An 18,732-nucleotide genomic window follows, 5' to 3' on the forward strand; every position below is an offset into this window, starting at 1 on the left:
ACATTTTTTATCATATAAAAAATTTTTGTTTTATTAACGAATTCCATTTTATATCTCATCAACTAAATTTTTCACATTATTTATCCGTATTTCTTTTGCTAAAGATCACCACGAGATGTCGCCTAAGATGACACATCGTCAGATGTCTCTGTTTTCGTTAGTAGGGTCGAGACAGGGATAAAAGTGAAATTTAGTGCAACTACGAAAATTGTTTTGATGTACGAAAAAACAATAAACTGCCTCCATCAAATTTTATTTATTCACTTGTGTATGATTTTTAGGAAAGTGCAATTCGTTTCGAATCAGTTTACAAAATCGTAAACATTTACCAATACTCCATTGCTCCGGAATAAGGGCTGCTGCAGCAAAACGCAGCAGCAGCTTAGCGGGATTGTGATTAGTTAATGCAAAAGGAGGCTGTTTGGATGCGAGGCGATATCATTGTGTTGAAATGTTGGCAATTAATAAGCAAAATAATTAAGTGTGAGGGTTTGACCCCGAAACTTTGGAGAACAAATATAAGGTTGTTTAATTAAGAAGAGGCGATTCGGGAACGGCCTTGCCCCGCCCTATATACACAAGATGGGTGGTGACGCAGCGATTCGTCGCAGCGCTACGTTAACATCAACGCACAATGAAATGGGTACAATGGCACACTTGATGGAAGGACAACGTGACTCTGAGCCGTACAGTACAAGTAGACAGGGTAATGGACTTGCGGCGTCAAGGTTTGCTTGCCTTCGTTGCTGTGGAAAATTCATTTCATATCTGGTACGTTTACGCAACACACCTGAAGAATTGGAACAACGGTATAAATCTCGAGAGATCGACAAATTTTTAGAAAAAGAAAAGCACACATTTCGCCGTCAGGTAAATAATGCATCTATACACAGTGTATTTACATATATGTATCTAAACCTATACAGATACACGTATGCATGTTAATTGAACAATTGTATAGACATTAACATAAATATTGTATTAAACACACATAAATGTTACATATATTTTAGGTGAAGCTTCTGCTTTTGGGGGCAGGTGAATCAGGAAAATCGACTTTCCTCAAACAAATGCGTATAATACACGGTATTAATTTTGAACCCGAACTAATCCGCGAATACCAATATGTGATATATCAAAACGTACTTCGAGGTATGCGTACCGTAATATTTTTATTAATTTGGAGTATGAAATTATGATATATGTATATGTTCATACATTTACAGGAATGCAAGTATTGATTGACGCACGTCAAAAATTGGAAATCCCTTGGGAAAACAACGAAAGAGAAAACGACGCAAATTACGCCAAATTAATTGAATGTAGTAACGTAGAAATCGACAATTTTATACAGTGGTCTCCGTACATTCGGAGACTATGGCAAGATCGTGGTATAAGGCGTGCTTATGAAAGGAGAAGAGAATTTCAAATTGTAAGTTTGCATCTACTAAAAAGCAATAGTTAAAAAAAGTTATACTTTTAAATATGCATTTCAGAGTGATTCTGTCAGTTACTTTCTAAATGATATTGACCGCCTTGCTACATATGATTATGTGCCAACCCACAAAGATATTTTGCATTGTCGGAAAGCAACCAAAGGGGTTTATGAATTTTGTGTAAAAATACAAGTAAGTAAACATTTATTTTATTTTGAACTATTGTGCTACGGAACTCTTCATTACCTACCACTACCCTGAGTGGAGTATATTAAATTTTCCACGAAGTTTGTAATATCCAGATGGAATAAACTATTTATATAAATGATCAGAATCACTATATGCGTTGCTTTAGCTATGTCCGTCGGTCTATATATACGCCAACTAGTTACTCAGCTTTTGAGATATTAAATTATTGTCCAATACAGTGGGACACTCTAAAAAATGTTGATCGGCCACTATAGCGTATATGTACGTATCATTTATATTATCAATGCTTTAATTGAATTTGACTTCCTTTGCAAAATTTCATTGCCCAAATCACATTCACAATGCCTTTGCATCAATTGTAGCGTTATAAGTACATAACAATGCATAATTGCGCCCACAGCTCAGTTTCATTAATTAATTTATATGTACATATATATTTAGTATGTGTATGTTGTATCAATGACAGGTTCAGCGCTATGTGTTGAATACTAGCTTTTACACATTTAAAATCTTAATACATATGTACATCTCAAATAAAAATTTGCATTATGTTGTACATATATACATATGTACATATATTTCTTTTTTTATTAGTCGTTAAATACTTTTTGATAGATTCAAAATTTTATATATGTATACCATTCGTCAATTTATCGAAGAAAAAGTATTATATAATTATTTTCAAAACTCGGCTTAATGAATTTATACTATATTTATATTTTGACAGGATTGCGTATTTTTCAACTAAAAATTTTTGTATTAAAAAGTTAATATTAAAATTTTAATCCCTAAATCGGATTTAATAATGGAAATTTAATTTTTTAATATCAAAATTTTTAAACTAAAAATACTTTTAACAAAAGAAATAAATTTTTTTGTATATCAAAAGCAGGAAGAAGTAGAATAAAAAGGAAATATTTACATATTTCTAAACTATGTTAATATTTAATTAAAAATAAGCAATAGAACACGAAGTACGCTAGCGTGAATTGATTTAAAATTCAGATTTTTCTTATTATTAACTTTCTATTCACATTTTTGTCTGTCATCTAGTTTTTTTTCAATCCGAAAAATTAATTTTAAATTATTGACTCAGGATAATTTTTTTTTATATTTTTTAATTCGGTATTTACGATTAAAATTTTCATTCTTTATTTTTAAGTCGATTAACAGTATCTATTAAAAACTTATTTTTATTTTTCAATCCGAAAAATTAATTTTAAATTATTGACTCAGGATAATTTTTTTTATATTTTTTAATTCGGTATTTAAGATTAAAATTTTCATTCTTTATTTTTAAGTCGATTAATAGTAGCTTTTAAAAACTTATTTTTATTTTTCAATCCGATACTTGGTACTTATTAAAAATTATATTTAATTAAGATTTTTGGGAATACAAAGTGTTAGTTCAACTGCCTGTTTACTGCATTATTTGCAACCCTATATTAACATATCTTATATTTTCTTTCAGAACATTCCATTTGTGTTTGTTGATGTTGGTGGCCAGCGTACTCAACGACAAAAGTGGACAAAATGTTTTGATTCATCTGTAACATCGATAATTTTCTTAGTCTCCAGTTCAGAGTTTGATCAAGTCCTCGCTGAAGATAGGTAATGTATAAATCCAAAAAAAAAATGTATAGCTACTTTTTTAACTTTTTTTTTATAAACAGAAAAACCAACCGATTGGAGGAATCGAAAAACATATTCGACACGATCGTGAATAATAATACGTTTAAGGGAATATCAATAATACTATTTCTAAACAAAACTGATTTGCTTGAGCAAAAAGTACGCAATCCAGAGACTGATATCCGCTGGTATTATCCCCAATTCAGCGGGAACCCACATTCACTGCTCGATGTGCAAAACTTTACATTGCAAATGTTTATGAGTGTGCACAAAAGTCCGCAAAGCCGCATCTATCACCACTTCACCACTGCCATAGACACAAGAAATATGAAAGTTGTATTTAATTCAGTCAAAGATACAATATTACAGCGAAATTTGAATGCTTTGATGTTACAATGAAAATGGAGCAGCTAGTTGAGTGTCCTAATAACCCTCATGTTGTCGGCATATTTGCATCACCACAGTCGAGGATTATTTAAATAACATATGCCACGGAAATACAACAAACTCGAAATGCATGTATGCTTATAATTTGCATATATATATTTATTTGTTACATTGGTGTAAAAGAAAAAAATAACTCCAAAATCCATTTAAAGTGCATTTTTCAAAAAGTGCCACTAAAAAGGGCTAATACATATGCATATATCAGTGTGTAAAAAATTTAATGTACATATATAAAAATTGTTTTGAATATTTATACGTTTATACTTACCGTATATAAGAATCAAATGTATTCATAAACTTTATAAATATGCTGTATTTATATACTATATTTATAATCTAATTATATTTTTGCATAATGTATAAAGAATATCATATTTGTTAACATTGAAGTGGACGATATTATTGAAGAATAGCACAAAATATCAATATAAAGCATAAGCAATAAATGCGGACTAACTATCGCAATTTATATAAACATACATACACAAAGTTATATATGATATACATATAAATATATAATAGTTTTGACGTAACAGATTTTACAAATTTTCTACTAACATTTACGCATATAAAACATATATTTTTATATAAATATTCATACAACAGAAAAGTAATATTATCCACGCCTCTTTAACAAATTAACTATTCAACCAAGGTTTATTGTGATCCATGTATTTTATCGCTTTATAAATCGATCAAATAAATTGTCCCTTTAATATTTAAATATAAAATATATATAAAACTAAGGCATCGAAATGTATGCGTGCATCTTTTTTTATGTGAGAAGAGAAGAGATCAAGAAGATTTAAAAAAAATAGTATCGTAATTATTTATTTACAGTGTCTCAAAAGTAGGTATACATATAAATTGCACTTGTATGGGAATATTGTTATATTTGTGGCAAAATGATTCACATACATTTACGCAATCGTAATTAAGATAACGAAGAAAATCTATATGATATCTAAGAGCTACCATGTTGAGTATTTTACTGTTTTTGTCGTTGTTGCAGCCGTAAGAAACATCCCTGAAGCCATTTGTCAGAATGCTGCAGAATTGACGGATTAAAATCCGTTTACGTTCCGGTTACGTAGACCCAAATGTGATGAGAACGGTTTGCTTGAACGTTCTTGTTGTTGTTGTAGCGGTAGAAAACATTCCTGGAGCAATTTCGAGAAATGGAGCCGAGTTGATTACCCTTGGGCGGATAAAAATTCAGTAATTTTTATCAATTTTCATCAAATAACTGATTTTCAATTAACTCAATTACAAACTGATATTTATACTACGAACAGAGTATATTAAAATGCTTAAAGTTAGGATCACCCAACAGAAAATGTCACGAGAGGATAAAAAAACTATATACATATAAATGATCAGCATAACGAGCTGAGTAGATTTTTTATTTGATAAGATAACTTCACGAAAAGGACCACAATAGCATGTATCTTTACACACTCAACGATGAAAATCAAGTTCATGTATGAAAACATTTTTAGTCGACAACATATTTAGTACGTAATATAGTTCAAGGCAACGGTACAATCTTCGGCGAAATGGTTCAGAAAAGAACGACTATAGCATATAGCTGCCTCACAAACTGAACGATGAAAATCAATATCTTTTATGGAATCTTTTGTGTCTGAGAAGGATATTGCAGCTTCGATGAAAAGAAGTTAACGTTTTTTCTAGTTTTCTATTGCAAATGAAGTTAGCTGAGGAATACTTAAAAGAATGCAAAGTTTGTAACTAAAACCTTTATAAAGTCTGCTATGCTTGTTTATTTACAGAATATGTACATATATATTATTTACGACGAGAGTTCCCAGCAATAAAGTGCAGTTGGAGCTAGGTCCGTAACTTGAATGTATTTATAATTGACCAAGTACTCTAATCACTGTAGGAGTAATTTATGCTGCTACAACAATTTTATAACAGCACAACGACGTGAATTAATAGCAGTTGAAGACCTTTTGCAACAATAACCCACAGACGAAGGTATTGGAATTCATGAAACTAATACGAACTGATATAGAAATAATACATCACCAAACCACAAATGAGTTTCTAATTAATTATTCTTTTTAACACACATTATTATTCTTCTCATAAATTGTCATTTTTGTTTTCTTTATTTATTATATATATATATTTTTTTTTTTTTTGAGTTTACAGTTTTGCAAAAAGAGATCCATTAGTGAATACATGAATTATTCTTTAATAATTGCACACAATTTAAATGTTTGTTATACTAAAACATTTACGCATTATAAACACATTTTCGTGTTAATTTTTTCTTTTACTACAAAAAAATAGTAGTGTGTAAAGTGGTGATGTGTATAAAATTATATTTACTAGTTTTCGTGCATTAATGTGCAATTCACAAATTTTTGTAACATTATTTATTATAAGCTAAAATTATATACTAAATTAAAATAGTTGGTTAACTCATATTTTTGGCTGTAACATATTCTTTTTTTTTTGTTTTTTGCTTAACATTATTAGGTTTTCACAGAAGCTTTAAATTTTATTGGTGATATAGCTAATAATATTATATTATAAGGCAAAATAGATTTAAAACGAATTTAAATATCCACAGAATTTTAATGTTCTTTTAATACTTCAAAATAACATTTGCAAGTTTGATTAGTTGTTAAAGATTGCCTTCAATTTACTTAAAATAAATTGTTGATGATATTGCAATGTATGTTGTAGTAATTCTATTATTATATTTTTAATAAAACAGATAGTTTAACATAATAAAAAATAATAAACAATATTTTTTTGCCTTTTGATACGTCAAAATCAAACAATTTAGTTCAAAGAAAGAACATTAATTACCATCTCTCAATGTTCTGCTATTCCGAAGTTTTTCGTACTCAAATGGTAGTTACAAAATTCGTATACTGCCATTTTGGTTTGCATTGATAAATTTTTGTGTAAATCTTTTAACCTAAGTTTGTTAAAATTTTAGTGTATTCATAGATTTGTGAAATTTAATGAATATCCAAAAACATACTTTTCATTTCATCTTCTTCAGAATTAATATTATTTATATTTAATCTTTTTTATTTTGTGCGCGTCATTATTTTTTAATTTTTTTGTGTCATAATAATAATTTAAGAAAATACTAAATATGTATATACTTAAAATTTACTAGCACCTTGGCAATTATAAATAAAATTATTAAACCTATTTGGAGACATCTCAATATGCAAGAAACATAACTTTTGAAAGGAATCACTGAACATTGCATTCCTATATGGGTTTTTGAAACTGGCTAAAATATATAAAATGTGTAATGATTTATTTTAATAAATTCTTTATTAGATCGAATATTATTTAGTATTCTTTGCACCTTTTTAAAATAGACGGCTTTGGTCACCATAGTAAATATAGTTTTAACTGTTCGTAAAAAGTTGGACAAGTTGGACTTATAATTTTCAGGAACTTGGAAGCAGTAGTCAGTCCTATACCATACTGCAGTCCTGTAAGTTATTTCGATCTGCATTCATGTAATGTGGTATTTGAGTTGAATAATTTTAAGACTTGTGAACACAATGCGTATTCAATAAAAAAAATATAATCATAAACACAAAAATATTAAATTGTTTTAAATTGCTGTTTAAATTATTAAAAAAGAAAATTTCGGCTATTCCTCCGATTAGGTCGCACCTTGATATACTTATATTAATCATTTGTTAAAAGAACAATTTCCCAGGTGTCTTTTTTGACGATGTTTTTTTAATTTTTTTCAAAATTTTGTTTTCCAAAAAATATTAAAATATTTAAAAATATATTATTTTCATTCTTCAACCCTGGCCGATACGGCATCAGTATGTCCCGATGATATTATTGTTTCCGTTCATTAAATACAATAAATATATCCAACTTTTTTTTTTTAATTTACATCAAAACGAGACAAATATAATCATCTTTTTACCAGTTTAAAGAAATTTTGTGTCACAATAAAATAATTATTTTTTCTGTGTACATTTTTAAGCAAATCGGATAGGCGACACAATCGGAATGAAAGCAAAAGTAACCTTTAGTTTTGATTTTTCGTAGTCAACAGGCACTATTAAGATGCTTTGTTTTATAAATCAAAATATATATTTAAAGACAAATTAATTCTTTAAAAATTATTGCATTTTTTTATGAAAACAATTGTTTCACATAACGATTCCATAAGTTCTTACACTATTGGAAGCTAAATATATTAAAAAAATAACTAAAATATGTTTAAAAAAAATTTTTATGAAAATACTGCCCTAGGGTTTTTAAGTTCTAATAATTTCTTGGCAAAAAATAATACCATATATACTAAAATACTCTAACCAATAACTGAAAATAGTATTACCAGGACGGATGAAAGTAATACACTTAAAGTGTTAATTGAAAGTTGCCATCAATGTGTCACTGTCCTCAATGTATCGCTAAATTAAATGTCTAACTCTGCAAAGGTACCTAATTCAAGATTTTTGAACATAAATATGTATTTCATGTGTTTTGTAATCACATAAATACATAGTATGTATACTTAATTTTTCTTTTATTTCTACATTCGCTTCCATTTGGCTCATTTTGTTAGTTCACCTTAATTGTAATGTATTAGAAACCAAAACAGCTCAAACGCAATTTTCTATGTTATGTAGAGCTTCAAGTTCCAGTACTTGTTGATAACTTAAGGGAGTCGGTCAAAAACAGTAAATATAATACTTTTGTCTTTGTATAAATGGATTCGGTCTAAAACATAAAATATAGTTTATAAACGTTTTGTAATAGAGAACATACAGTAAATAATAAACTTAAAAATTATAGATTAATTACAATAACTAAGGGTAGAGGCAGTATAAACGATAATAGTACGAGTATACCTTTTTCGTGGATCAACTTAAAATTATGTTTCCTAAAACCAATAAACTACTGTCCGATATACTTGTATGACTACGTATCCATCCATGTACATTTTAAGCCTTAATTTTATATATTTCTAAAAGCTATGTTCGTCAAATATTTATATGTAAATCTTGGTAATTACTTTTACCTAAGTGTTGCTTCTACTGTTACCATTTTCACAATTTGTTTGACTAGTATTGCTGCTAAAACCGCTACAACAACTATTTTGAGTTGCTTTTGTGCCAAAATTACCAAGTCCAATTGCATCTGCGGTAGTTTTATTCACATTTGTGCCGTCTTTACTGCGCGCCTGATCAATTAGCTCAGCTGCAATCTCATAAAATAGGCGTTCAACATTTTCGGCTTCTTTGGCTGATGTTTCCAGAAAATACATATCATGTTGTTTAGCAAATTCTTCACCAATTTGTGTTGGTATTTCCCGATCATCGCGATCTGTTTTATTGCCAACGAGTATTTTTAAAACTTTCGAATTCGCATATTCCTGTATTTCACGCAACCAATCAGGTAAACAGTCGAATGTTGGTTGACAGCTTATGTCATAAACAAGAATCAGTGCATGTGCTGACCGATAATAACTTTGTGTTATTGATCGAAAACGTTCCTGACCTGCAGTATCCCATATTTGCAGCTATACGTTTAGAGTAAATATGAAAATTTAGTTTTTATATTATTTTAAAAGTTTTATTTTCGTACCTTTATTTTTTCGCCTTCAACTTCCACAGTTTTGATCATAAAATCAACGCCGATGGTGGCTCCTTGGCCAGGTGGAAATAGACCTTGTGTGAACCTGCGCACCAAACAAGTTTTTCCCACACCCGCATTGCCAACAAGTACAATTTTGAAAAGAAATTTGTAGTCCTCCATTGTTACCTATTTTTTAGCTGTAAATAAAAGAAAAGAGTTTTAGTGTAATCATTATAGTATACAGTGAAGAAGATCCAATCCCACGGCAGTCGTGGAAGGACTGTCAACTCGGCAGAATTCTGGCACTACAACAACTACAAGAGAAGGGAGAACAGAGACATTTTCTCCCGGAGTTCTCACGGGAGCCTGGTGCTTTGCAACAATATTTTGCATATTTTTATACCCTGAACAGGGTATATTAAGTTTGTCACGAAGTTTGTAACACCCAGAAGGAAGCGTCGGAGACCCTATTAAGGACATATATATGTATATAAATGATCAGTATGTTGAGCTGAGTCCATTTAGCCATGTCCGTTCGTCTGTCTGTTCGTCTGTCTGTATATATACGAACTAGTCCCTCAGTTTTTAAGATATCGTTTTGAAATTTTGCATACGTCATTTTTTCTACAAGAAGCTGCTCATTTGTCGGAACAGTCGATATCGGACCACTATAACATATAGCTGCCATACAAACTGAACGATCGGAATCAAGTTCTTGTATGGAAAACTTTCACATTTCACAATGTATTTTCACAAAAGTTGGCACATGTTATTTTCTAAGGCAACAATGTAATTTCCGAGGAAAATGTTCAGATCGGTTAACTATAGCATATAGCTGTCATACAAACTGAATGATCGGAATTAAGTTCTTGTATGGGAAGCTTCCTCATTTGACTATATATCTTCACGAAATTTGGTATGAATTATAGTTTATAGAAATAATGTAATATCAGACGAAATTGTTCAGATCGGCTCACTATCTCGGAATCAAGAGCTTGTATGGGAAACGATCGCACGATCTTCACGAAATTTGGCATGGATTACCGCTTAAGGTAACAATATAATCTCCGAAAAAATGGTTCAGATCAGATTACTATAGCATATAGCTTCCATACAAACTGAACGCATAGTTACTAACAGAATTGCACCTGTGAAGGGTATTTAGCTTCGGTGCAACCGAAGTTAACGTTTTTCCTTGTTTTATCTAACAATTCATTACAATCATCCTAGCGATACGATTTTCTCTCTACGGATCTTACATTTAAAAATAAAAATTATTTTCAAATAACTATTTCGAAAACAAAAGCACTAACAATATTCTTATACAATATTTGCATAAATCAATTCAATAGTTTGATGTAATGCAACATGTAGAATTTGCCTTTAAATTGTAATTGGAACTGGCCATTATTTTGTCGTATGTGTGATATAACTAATTGAATAACATATTCATTTATGTGTAGTTAGTCAATTAAGTCATTCCAAAATGAAAACATAAAATTAAATGAAAAAATTTCAATATGAAAAGACGAAATTGTAATTTCAGGCTTAGCATTTAGTAACAGAAATAAATATTTGCAATATTCAATATTGTCACTATTCTATTCATCTATTTATGGAGGGCAATTTTTAAAAATCAAACTTTTATTTTATAATTTTTTTGCAAAATGCTAACAGAAGTCACATGTTTTATAAAGTATATGTATGAAATAACAAAATGCGCTTTACATACTGAAATGATAAACTTTAGTTTACGTATTATTTGTACGGTCATGAACTGTAATAACATTGTTTTTTAGAAATACTTGACTTTGTTAACAACTCTTTTTTGCTGATCTTAGTGTTATATCTAGAGTTTAATGCAAAACGCTTACGCTTACGTTAAACGCTTCACATTAATTTTCAAGTGTAATTCATTCATTAACAGTAATATGGGTTCTTGTATATATTTAAATTTTTTGGAACTGCTCTTTTAGTGCTTTACAATAAATTCATAGCTTTAAAGGTGTATTTAATTTTCATCCTCCAAAATACGTAGCACTTTCTAATATGACATCATGACTGATAGATTTTTCCTTAACGCACACTAACAACATTTACAATAATGGTATATTGGATGGTCAATATTGCGTACCACCCATATAATGATGTTTAAATATCTCTCAATTACAAAAATTTAGGCAATATTGTTTTTGCAATACTCACCTATCCCTGCGTAAGCGTTAAAAGTGGTGACTCAACTATTTTATTTTTTATTTCTTCACTGCCAAATTTTTATGTTGAAACTTTTGGTTGGGCAATTAACCAGTATTTTATGTTTTTCCTATATAAATAATATATTCATATGAAATATACTTAAACTCGAGTGCATAATATTGGTTTTATTTTATTACAAGCTATTCGAAATTATTATCAAAAGTTTGCAAATTTTGGGATGTAAACAAACACAACGATGCTGATCGCTATTTATACTATATTAGATTTCAACGATTGAACATTTTCTCAATTTATGGTTTCAATTAAATGTATGATTTTATAGCTCCTGTATTAGCTAAAAAAATACGGAAAATCTTATTCCTATTTTGACTTTAGAAGTTTTCGAGGCCCACCTTCAATTTTAATAAATGTTATGCTGAACACTCCTGTGTGTGATGTTATTTCATATATAAGTATTTACACTCATGTATGAAGTCTCGATTGCTGGCCAACCCTCGTGAATTTACTGTAAGGGTTGTGTTCATTGCTTAGTAGACAATGTTGAAGTGTCGCTCAAAGAGATCGTTTTATGTTTTTAGATATTTTACGTCAATAAATTAAAAAACCAAAATTAGCATGTTACCTATCTATCGATGATTTACCTTTTTATTATAATAAATCAAAATATTTATATGCTTGAACCCATTTGTACATCTTAAAACAAATATTTTAAAAACTCTTGTACATAATAAAAAAAAAAACTTCTATCAGTAGATTCACTTAAGTGTTGTTATCATACTCGTATGCAATATTGTAATAAATTGTAATAATTATAATTTATAATTTATTATATTTACATAAATCTTTAAAAAAATTGTCGTGTGCCTCTGATGTTCAGATTCATTTCATTACAATATTTGCTAACGAATTTTATGAATTACTCGATAGCAATCGAGTCTCGAATCGTTTCGCATCGTGTATTCTTCGTATACCTTCGTACTTCGATAAGAAAAATAGAAGTTTCCATGCTTTTTCATTTCTTCGCGTGAAGTATAAAATTATTTACGTTTTAAAACGTCAAACAAGTATACTGTGTTATTTAAAAAGGCGCAAACTATCAAAGTATAAAATCCCTTTCTTACTAAATAGGAATTTAGATAAAGAAATATCCGTGGTTTCAATAGAAGGAAAGGGTCAAACATCTAACCAGACAACATGGCCGAAGATTTTGATGTCGAAGCTATGCTGGAAGCACCATACGTTAAAAATGTAAGTTTAAAAGACGTTAGTTGTCCATACTTTATTACGTTTAATTGACAAAATATGATTAGTAACGGAAAGGTAAAAAGTGGTTACTAAAATATCAAAAAGGTTCACTAACATTTTATCTAACACCCTATGAAGGTAATTGCCTTGCTGTGCATTTATAGAAAACATTGTGTGTTCTCGAAGTATATAAGCGTACACATGAATTAACACTCGGCCAGCCTTGAAACGAAAGCAAAATAAAACAAGCACTTGTATATTAAAACTTGTTACGCTTGAATACCGATTTAGGTATTTTTCTATAGTCAAACGAATATGCTTTGACTAAAAATGTCAACTATGAGAAATGTTTCTGAAACTTTTTTCTGATCATAGCACATTTGATGTTAAATTTCCGAATATATCACGGCAACATTTTTTATAATCATTATGTGTCGTGCATGCACCGCTAGCCGACTAATTATCACTTCTTGTATCAATGCTGCTCCAAAAAATAGTATGAAAATTACTAAAAGACTTACTTTCTCGTAAAAATTATTCTATATTTTGAACGATGAAAAAAGTAAGAAGCAGCATTCTGACTTTACACCCTACAAATAACCAAGAAATTACGTTCTAACAAATTTTAAAATATGCTTATAATTTCATCGTATTGCTTATATTTCGCTCATTGGGTCATAGAAACTTAAGAAGTCGTGGTGTTGTGTATCAATTTCTTGTAAAAAAAAATTAAGTGAAAAGCCACAACTACAAGTATTTGTGATAAACTAGTTCTTAAAGGTATTCGATTTGTAAATATATATAGAAATATCCATAAGGATTAATTAAAAATATTTAACGTGTTTATAGTGTCAAGCATGCAAAGACCCTGCATGAAATAAATTATATTGTATTAAACAATTAAAAGTGGATTTGAAAGGGAGAGTATAGCATTTAGTTCAGACAGTGGATTTTGAAGTCATTGACCAAGTTGAATTTTTGTCTAATTTTGGTTTTCGCAGTTGGATATCGCGAATTAATTGGGTACAAAATTGATAATATAAAAATTAGGGATATTTCTAGAAGTAAATAGTCTGTTTAAACATAATTATGTTTACCATTTTTAGATAAATTAAACAAATAAATTATTATTTGGTGTAAAAAATCAAGTGGGCTTGACAACGTATATCATATAGTAACTTGCGTAATTTCCAATAAATTTTTCTTTAAAACAAGTAAATAAATCTTAGGTATGAGGACATTTCATATATTTAGATAAAAAGCGACTATCTTTCTACATAGTCGAAGATTTGCGTTTAAAATAACATATAACAATTTTTTTATTTGTTTTTACAGAATCCCTATTTTATTTCCGTTTCGCAAAAACACTAAAATTTTATTGCCAATCACACATATATTACGTTCAGTTTTTTTAAGTTAAGTCTCGTTTGTTAAAAATTCTGCATCTCAGCTGGGTCTTAAAGAAGCAACCTGGTAGACCCATAGATATTCTTGTTAAGAAATTTTACCATATATCATTTTAGCTTATGTATTTTAATATTTAATCGTTTATTCGCATAACTTAATTCATGCTGAAAGTCGTTTTTATTAAACAACTTAACCTTCATATAGGTAACATTTTATTGAATTGTTATGCATATGAATTATAGATGTTGAGGTTTTAAAATCACGTTATGTGGTGTACAACATTTAATGAGAAAATATTTGATGATTTCAAAATCAAATATTAATTTAATTATAATTTTCATAATTTTTTAAATGTAAATTTGCATTTATATATTGATCAAAGGAAGATTTACACAGATAGTCATACAAATTTTGGGCGGGTTATATGTGCTACCTATATGTATGTATGTATTTTTTTTTTTGAATTTTTAATTTTCTTGCTGGCACATTAATAAATGATGTGGTTGCTCGCATCTATATGTTTCCTCATCAACCACTCAGGATAATCCTATTTGAAAAGATACAAAAATAAAAAAGACACATTCATAACTCGAAAAAATATGAAATAATTCTCAAGGGTGAAATGTCTTTACAGAAATCGTAAAAGCTCAATTTGTTGCTAGTGATTGTTTTGGTCATTCTAACGATTAAAGCCGGAGACCATTTGGTAAGTTTGAATGCGCCAGAAAAAAATATTTCGTCTTAAAAAAGTATAATATTGTACTAAGAAACTTTGTATCGATGCATTTTGTATGTCAAGCAAAAACTAAGTTTTCTTTTTGTGCTAAATCTTAAAATACATACATAATTATATCTTAAAAACAAAACATTTGAAACGTTTTAAAATATAAAATGAACTGAACGTGAACTAAATTTCAGATAATCTCGTACATATTTGCGTCTGTGTGGCAGCACTTGTCTTAAACAAACAGGATTTTGAAGGGCAAAACCAATTCACATTATCTACCACCTACCTACTTCACCCCAAAAATATGACAATAAAATACCACTTCAACTTTTCGAATCGAAATCGAATGCTTGAGCAAATTGCATGAGAATATGTTTGTGAGATATTTCGCTGCCGAGCGAAGGTTCCACTGAATATTCTGAAGCAAGCCAATAAACAAGAGTGTATATTGCAATAGAAAGATGCTACATCAAATGATTAAATAATAAAAAAAAAAACATATTTATAATAAATGAAAATAAAAAATCATAATACATAAAAACCAAAATGTAAATGACTGAAGCAATGGACGATTCAGTGGTGGGAAATTAGCCATCAAATTAAGCCCATTGCTGCAAATTAAACAAAAAATAATTGTATGTTTTCACAGAAAAAAAGATCTAACTAATTCCTTTGATTTGCTTTCTCTCATTCGCTCAACATCAAATTTTTAACGAACCAAATTCGATTGACGGCAAACCGCAACTTGCACGTCAATTGCGTCCTACCACACTTCCTTCTCCTATAAATATATGTAAAATAGAATGTACCCAGTCGGGGAGGAGATCACGATGCCAGCAGCAGAAAGTCACCATACAGAGCGCATCAGGAGAGTAGCAGTAGCAAGGGTGGAAGCAAATCGTCATCACACTTGAATGGACGTAAACATTATTCAAGGTTAGTACTAGTAGGAATAAATTGTTGTATTTCAATATTCTAATATGTTTTATTAAACTTTTTAGAAGTCGTTCGGGTTCACCACGTACTACAGATGATCGAAAAGCGCACAAATCAAATGATCGCGATCGTCAACGTGATAGAGATGAAAGTAGTTATTCCAAGGATAGGGATCGCGCCCGTGACAAAGATCGCGTACGTGATCGTGAACGAAATGGAGAACGTGAGCGCCGTTATGGATCACAAGATCGTGATCGCGACCGGGAACGTGACCGTGACCGTGATGCTGAGAAACGACGTAGTCGTTCCAAGGACAGACGTCGAAGTAGTCGATCACGAGAACGTGATCGTCGTTCAAGAGAAAGACGTGGTAGTAGACCACGCTCCGAACGACGACGTAGTCGTTCCCCAACACGAGATCGTCGCTCAAGAGAAAAAAAGCTAAGCCCGATTCGTGAATATAAAGGTGGTCGTCCAGGATTTGGTTCAAACTCGAGAGAAAGAAGGTACAACTCTATGTACATACACATAAAATTTAATATGTTCTATACAACTGTTAAGAATTATAATAATAATTCTGACATTTTCAGCACCAAACGGCGAAGTAACTCTCCACGACCGTTCCGTCGCGGCAGAACGCCACCCAACGGTCTGGGTGATCGATCTCCGCGTGCCGATCTCAGTCCTGAGGAACGTGATGCGCGCACTGTATTTTGTATGCAACTTTCACAACGCATACGTGCCCGCGACTTGGAAGAGTTTTTCTCAAGTGTCGGAAAAGTGCGAGATGTTCGCTTAATAACATGCAACAAAACGAAACGATTCAAAGGTATAGCATATATTGAATTCAAAGACCCAGAATCAGTTGCATTAGCACTGGGGCTGTCGGGTCAAAGACTACTGGGCATTCCAATTTCTGTACAACATACACAGGCTGAAAAAAATCGTATTGCAAATGCTGTACCCACGTTCACACCTAAAAATCACACTGGACCTATGCGATTATATGTAGGATCGCTGCATTTTAACATTACTGAAGATATGCTTAAAGGTATCTTTGAACCTTTTGGGAAAATTGACTCCATACAATTAATTATGGATACTGAGACTGGTCGTTCCAAAGGATACGGATTTATTACGGTAATTTATATATTATACTACAATTGTAAATGTAATTTTGTAAAAAAACATTTTAAATTTATAACTAACCGTTTGTTTTAACTATTGCAGTATCATAATGCGGATGATGCCAAAAAAGCTTTAGAACAGCTAAACGGCTTCGAATTGGCAGGGCGACCAATGAAGGTGGGAAATGTGACTGAACGTTTAGATATGAACACGTCTTCTTTGGATACTGATGAAATGGATCGAAGCGGCATAGACCTGGGTGCCACTGGTAGATTGCAATTGATGTTTAAATTAGCAGAGGGTGCTGGTTTAGCAGTACCTCAAGCAGCAGCCAACGCATTATTAGCCACTGCGCCACAACCAGCACCAATTCAGACTCAGACTCAAACTCCGGCCATAGCTACACAATGCTTCATGCTATCCAACATGTTTGATCCCCGCACAGAAACGAATCCGGCATGGGATAGTGAAATACGTGACGATGTCATTGATGAATGTTCCAAGCATGGCGGTGTACTACACATTTTTGTTGACAAAGCATCACCAACGGGAAATGTCTATGTAAAATGTCCAAGCATAACCACCGCTGTTCTGGCAGTAAATGCTTTACATGGACGTTGGTTCGCTGGTCGCGTCATTACCGCAGCCTACGTACCATTGCTGAATTACCACTCTCTATTTCCAGATGCGATAACAGCAGTTAATTTGTTAGCCTCGAAACGAAAGTCCGGTGAATAAAGTTAAAACGAAAAATGTTTAGTCATAAGTACATGTAACGCTGATTGGCTTTCAAATCTTATATTTCGGTCGGACGTTTGAGCATGTTCACATTATGTATACCATGCATTCCTGCTCTCCTAGTGCTAGAAGAGATATTCGGTCCACTATCAGATTGCATCGTTTTTATAGAAGCAACGTTCTTTGCAGATTAATTGCATGGGGTTTTATTAAACATCTGCCTAGTAATAATCTAATCGTTCTGATTTTTCTTCTAATTTCTATTTTAGTAGAACTTTGAAATTTAATATACTGTAAAAATACACATAACCATATATTTGAACACTACAATAAATAAACAAGATGTTTAATTAAATTTATTTTAATTGAATGAAGAGTTATCACTTATTTTTATAAAACTTTAAAAGGTGAGATACAAAATTTATAGATTTGTATATGCAGTAAACTCGTAAAATTTTAATAATTAAGACTTAACGAAATGATAGCCCCTTTACGGGTTTCAACCCAACTTCATTTTGGTCGAAGTTTTGAAATTCGGTTTTATGATTTTGAACACAAACCGTCAAAAAAAACTTTTTGTTGACATTTTGTCAAACTTCAACTTTTTTTGATATTACGTTCTTCAATTCTGTTTGTGCGGTTGACTAAAGTATCAAAAAATATTAACTGCTAACATTTAGGAAAAATATTAATAGAAAATGGAAAATAGGTAAAAACTATTTTTTTATAATTTCAAACTAAATTCATTATTTATTATATACAAATACATAAAAAAATAAAAATCAGGCGCGCGAAGGTAGAATTTTGACACATTAAAACAATCTAATATTCCCAGTAATATACTTTTTGAGTAAACTTGAATTTTTGAAGCGTTTTTCTGTTTTTCAGTCATTAATAATTATTCACCTTTTTGTGAGCAATAAGTAAATTAAGTTGTTTTGATTTTTCGTTTAAAAATTTTCAGCTGCCAAATCTTTATTTTTATGTTGGCATCACCAATCAAAC

The 18,732-nt window shown here is 30.7% G+C and overlaps 3 protein-coding genes across 7 annotated transcripts; 2 read left to right on the forward strand and 1 right to left on the reverse strand.

Moving 5' to 3' along the window:
* The first annotated feature begins 170 nt into the window (after positions 1 to 170).
* Positions 171 to 3,882, forward strand: LOC120767776 (guanine nucleotide-binding protein subunit alpha homolog). 2 transcript variants are annotated; one of them, XM_040094017.1, is made up of 7 exons: positions 171 to 218; positions 282 to 870; positions 1,014 to 1,152; positions 1,227 to 1,432; positions 1,497 to 1,628; positions 3,118 to 3,257; positions 3,320 to 3,882. In XM_040094017.1, exons 2-7 carry the CDS (start codon positions 583 to 585, stop codon positions 3,675 to 3,677), a joined length of 1,263 nt encoding a protein of 420 aa, XP_039949951.1. In that variant the 5' UTR covers positions 171 to 218; positions 282 to 582; the 3' UTR covers positions 3,678 to 3,882. The 2 variants fall into 2 exon arrangements, with proteins under 2 accessions (XP_039949951.1, XP_039949950.1); XM_040094016.1 differs by having other exon boundaries at positions 172 to 870.
* Positions 3,883 to 6,839: 2,957 nt separating this feature from the next.
* On the reverse strand, positions 6,840 to 12,030 carry LOC120767777 (ras-related protein Rab-30). Of its 3 annotated transcripts, XM_040094018.1 has the most exons (4): positions 11,939 to 12,030; positions 11,535 to 11,652; positions 9,339 to 9,526; positions 6,840 to 9,273 (listed from the first exon to the last, which is right to left on the reverse strand). In XM_040094018.1, the coding sequence occupies exons 3-4, from the start codon at positions 9,507 to 9,509 to the stop codon at positions 8,773 to 8,775; spliced, it is 672 nt and encodes a 223-aa protein (XP_039949952.1). In that variant the 5' UTR covers positions 9,510 to 9,526; positions 11,535 to 11,652; positions 11,939 to 12,030; the 3' UTR covers positions 6,840 to 8,772. The 3 variants fall into 3 exon arrangements, with proteins under 3 accessions (XP_039949952.1, XP_039949955.1, XP_039949954.1); XM_040094021.1 differs by lacking the exon at positions 11,535 to 11,652 and having other exon boundaries at positions 11,939 to 12,028; XM_040094020.1 differs by lacking the exon at positions 11,939 to 12,030 and having other exon boundaries at positions 11,535 to 11,930.
* Positions 12,031 to 12,517: 487 nt separating this feature from the next.
* LOC120767962 (RNA-binding protein 39) lies at positions 12,518 to 18,092 on the forward strand. Of its 2 annotated transcripts, XM_040094355.1 has the most exons (6): positions 12,518 to 12,610; positions 12,675 to 12,794; positions 15,728 to 15,861; positions 15,927 to 16,367; positions 16,452 to 17,001; positions 17,092 to 18,092. In XM_040094355.1, the coding sequence occupies exons 2-6, from the start codon at positions 12,741 to 12,743 to the stop codon at positions 17,725 to 17,727; spliced, it is 1,815 nt and encodes a 604-aa protein (XP_039950289.1). In that variant the 5' UTR covers positions 12,518 to 12,610; positions 12,675 to 12,740; the 3' UTR covers positions 17,728 to 18,092. The 2 variants fall into 2 exon arrangements, with proteins under 2 accessions (XP_039950289.1, XP_039950287.1); XM_040094353.1 differs by having other exon boundaries at positions 12,522 to 12,794.
* Positions 18,093 to 18,732: the final 640 nt, after the last annotated feature.

Source organism: Bactrocera tryoni, chromosome 2 (genome assembly GCF_016617805.1).
Source record: "Bactrocera tryoni isolate S06 chromosome 2, CSIRO_BtryS06_freeze2, whole genome shotgun sequence".
NCBI lineage: Eukaryota > Metazoa > Arthropoda > Insecta > Diptera > Tephritidae > Bactrocera > Bactrocera tryoni.

Excerpts from the sequence above, each read along its gene's own strand:
- LOC120767776 (XM_040094017.1), top strand. The coding sequence starts at position 583 with ATGGGTGGTGACGCAGCGATTCGTCGCAGCGCTACGTTAACATCAACG. Across the intron at positions 1,629-3,117 it reads AATTTTGTGTAAAAATACAA|AACATTCCATTTGTGTTTGT; the intron begins GTAAGTAAACAT and ends ATTTTCTTTCAG. Across the intron at positions 3,258-3,319 it reads CAAGTCCTCGCTGAAGATAG|AAAAACCAACCGATTGGAGG; the intron begins GTAATGTATAAA and ends TTTTATAAACAG.
- LOC120767777 (XM_040094018.1), bottom strand. The coding sequence starts at position 9,509 with ATGGAGGACTACAAATTTCTTTTCAAAATTGTACTTGTTGGCAATGCG. Across the intron at positions 9,274-9,338 it reads TTGAAGGCGAAAAAATAAAG|CTGCAAATATGGGATACTGC; the intron begins GTACGAAAATAA and ends CTAAACGTATAG.
- LOC120767962 (XM_040094355.1), top strand. The coding sequence starts at position 12,741 with ATGGCCGAAGATTTTGATGTCGAAGCTATGCTGGAAGCACCATACGTT. Across the intron at positions 12,795-15,727 it reads AAGCACCATACGTTAAAAAT|AATGTACCCAGTCGGGGAGG; the intron begins GTAAGTTTAAAA and ends TATGTAAAATAG. Across the intron at positions 17,002-17,091 it reads AAGGATACGGATTTATTACG|TATCATAATGCGGATGATGC; the intron begins GTAATTTATATA and ends TAACTATTGCAG.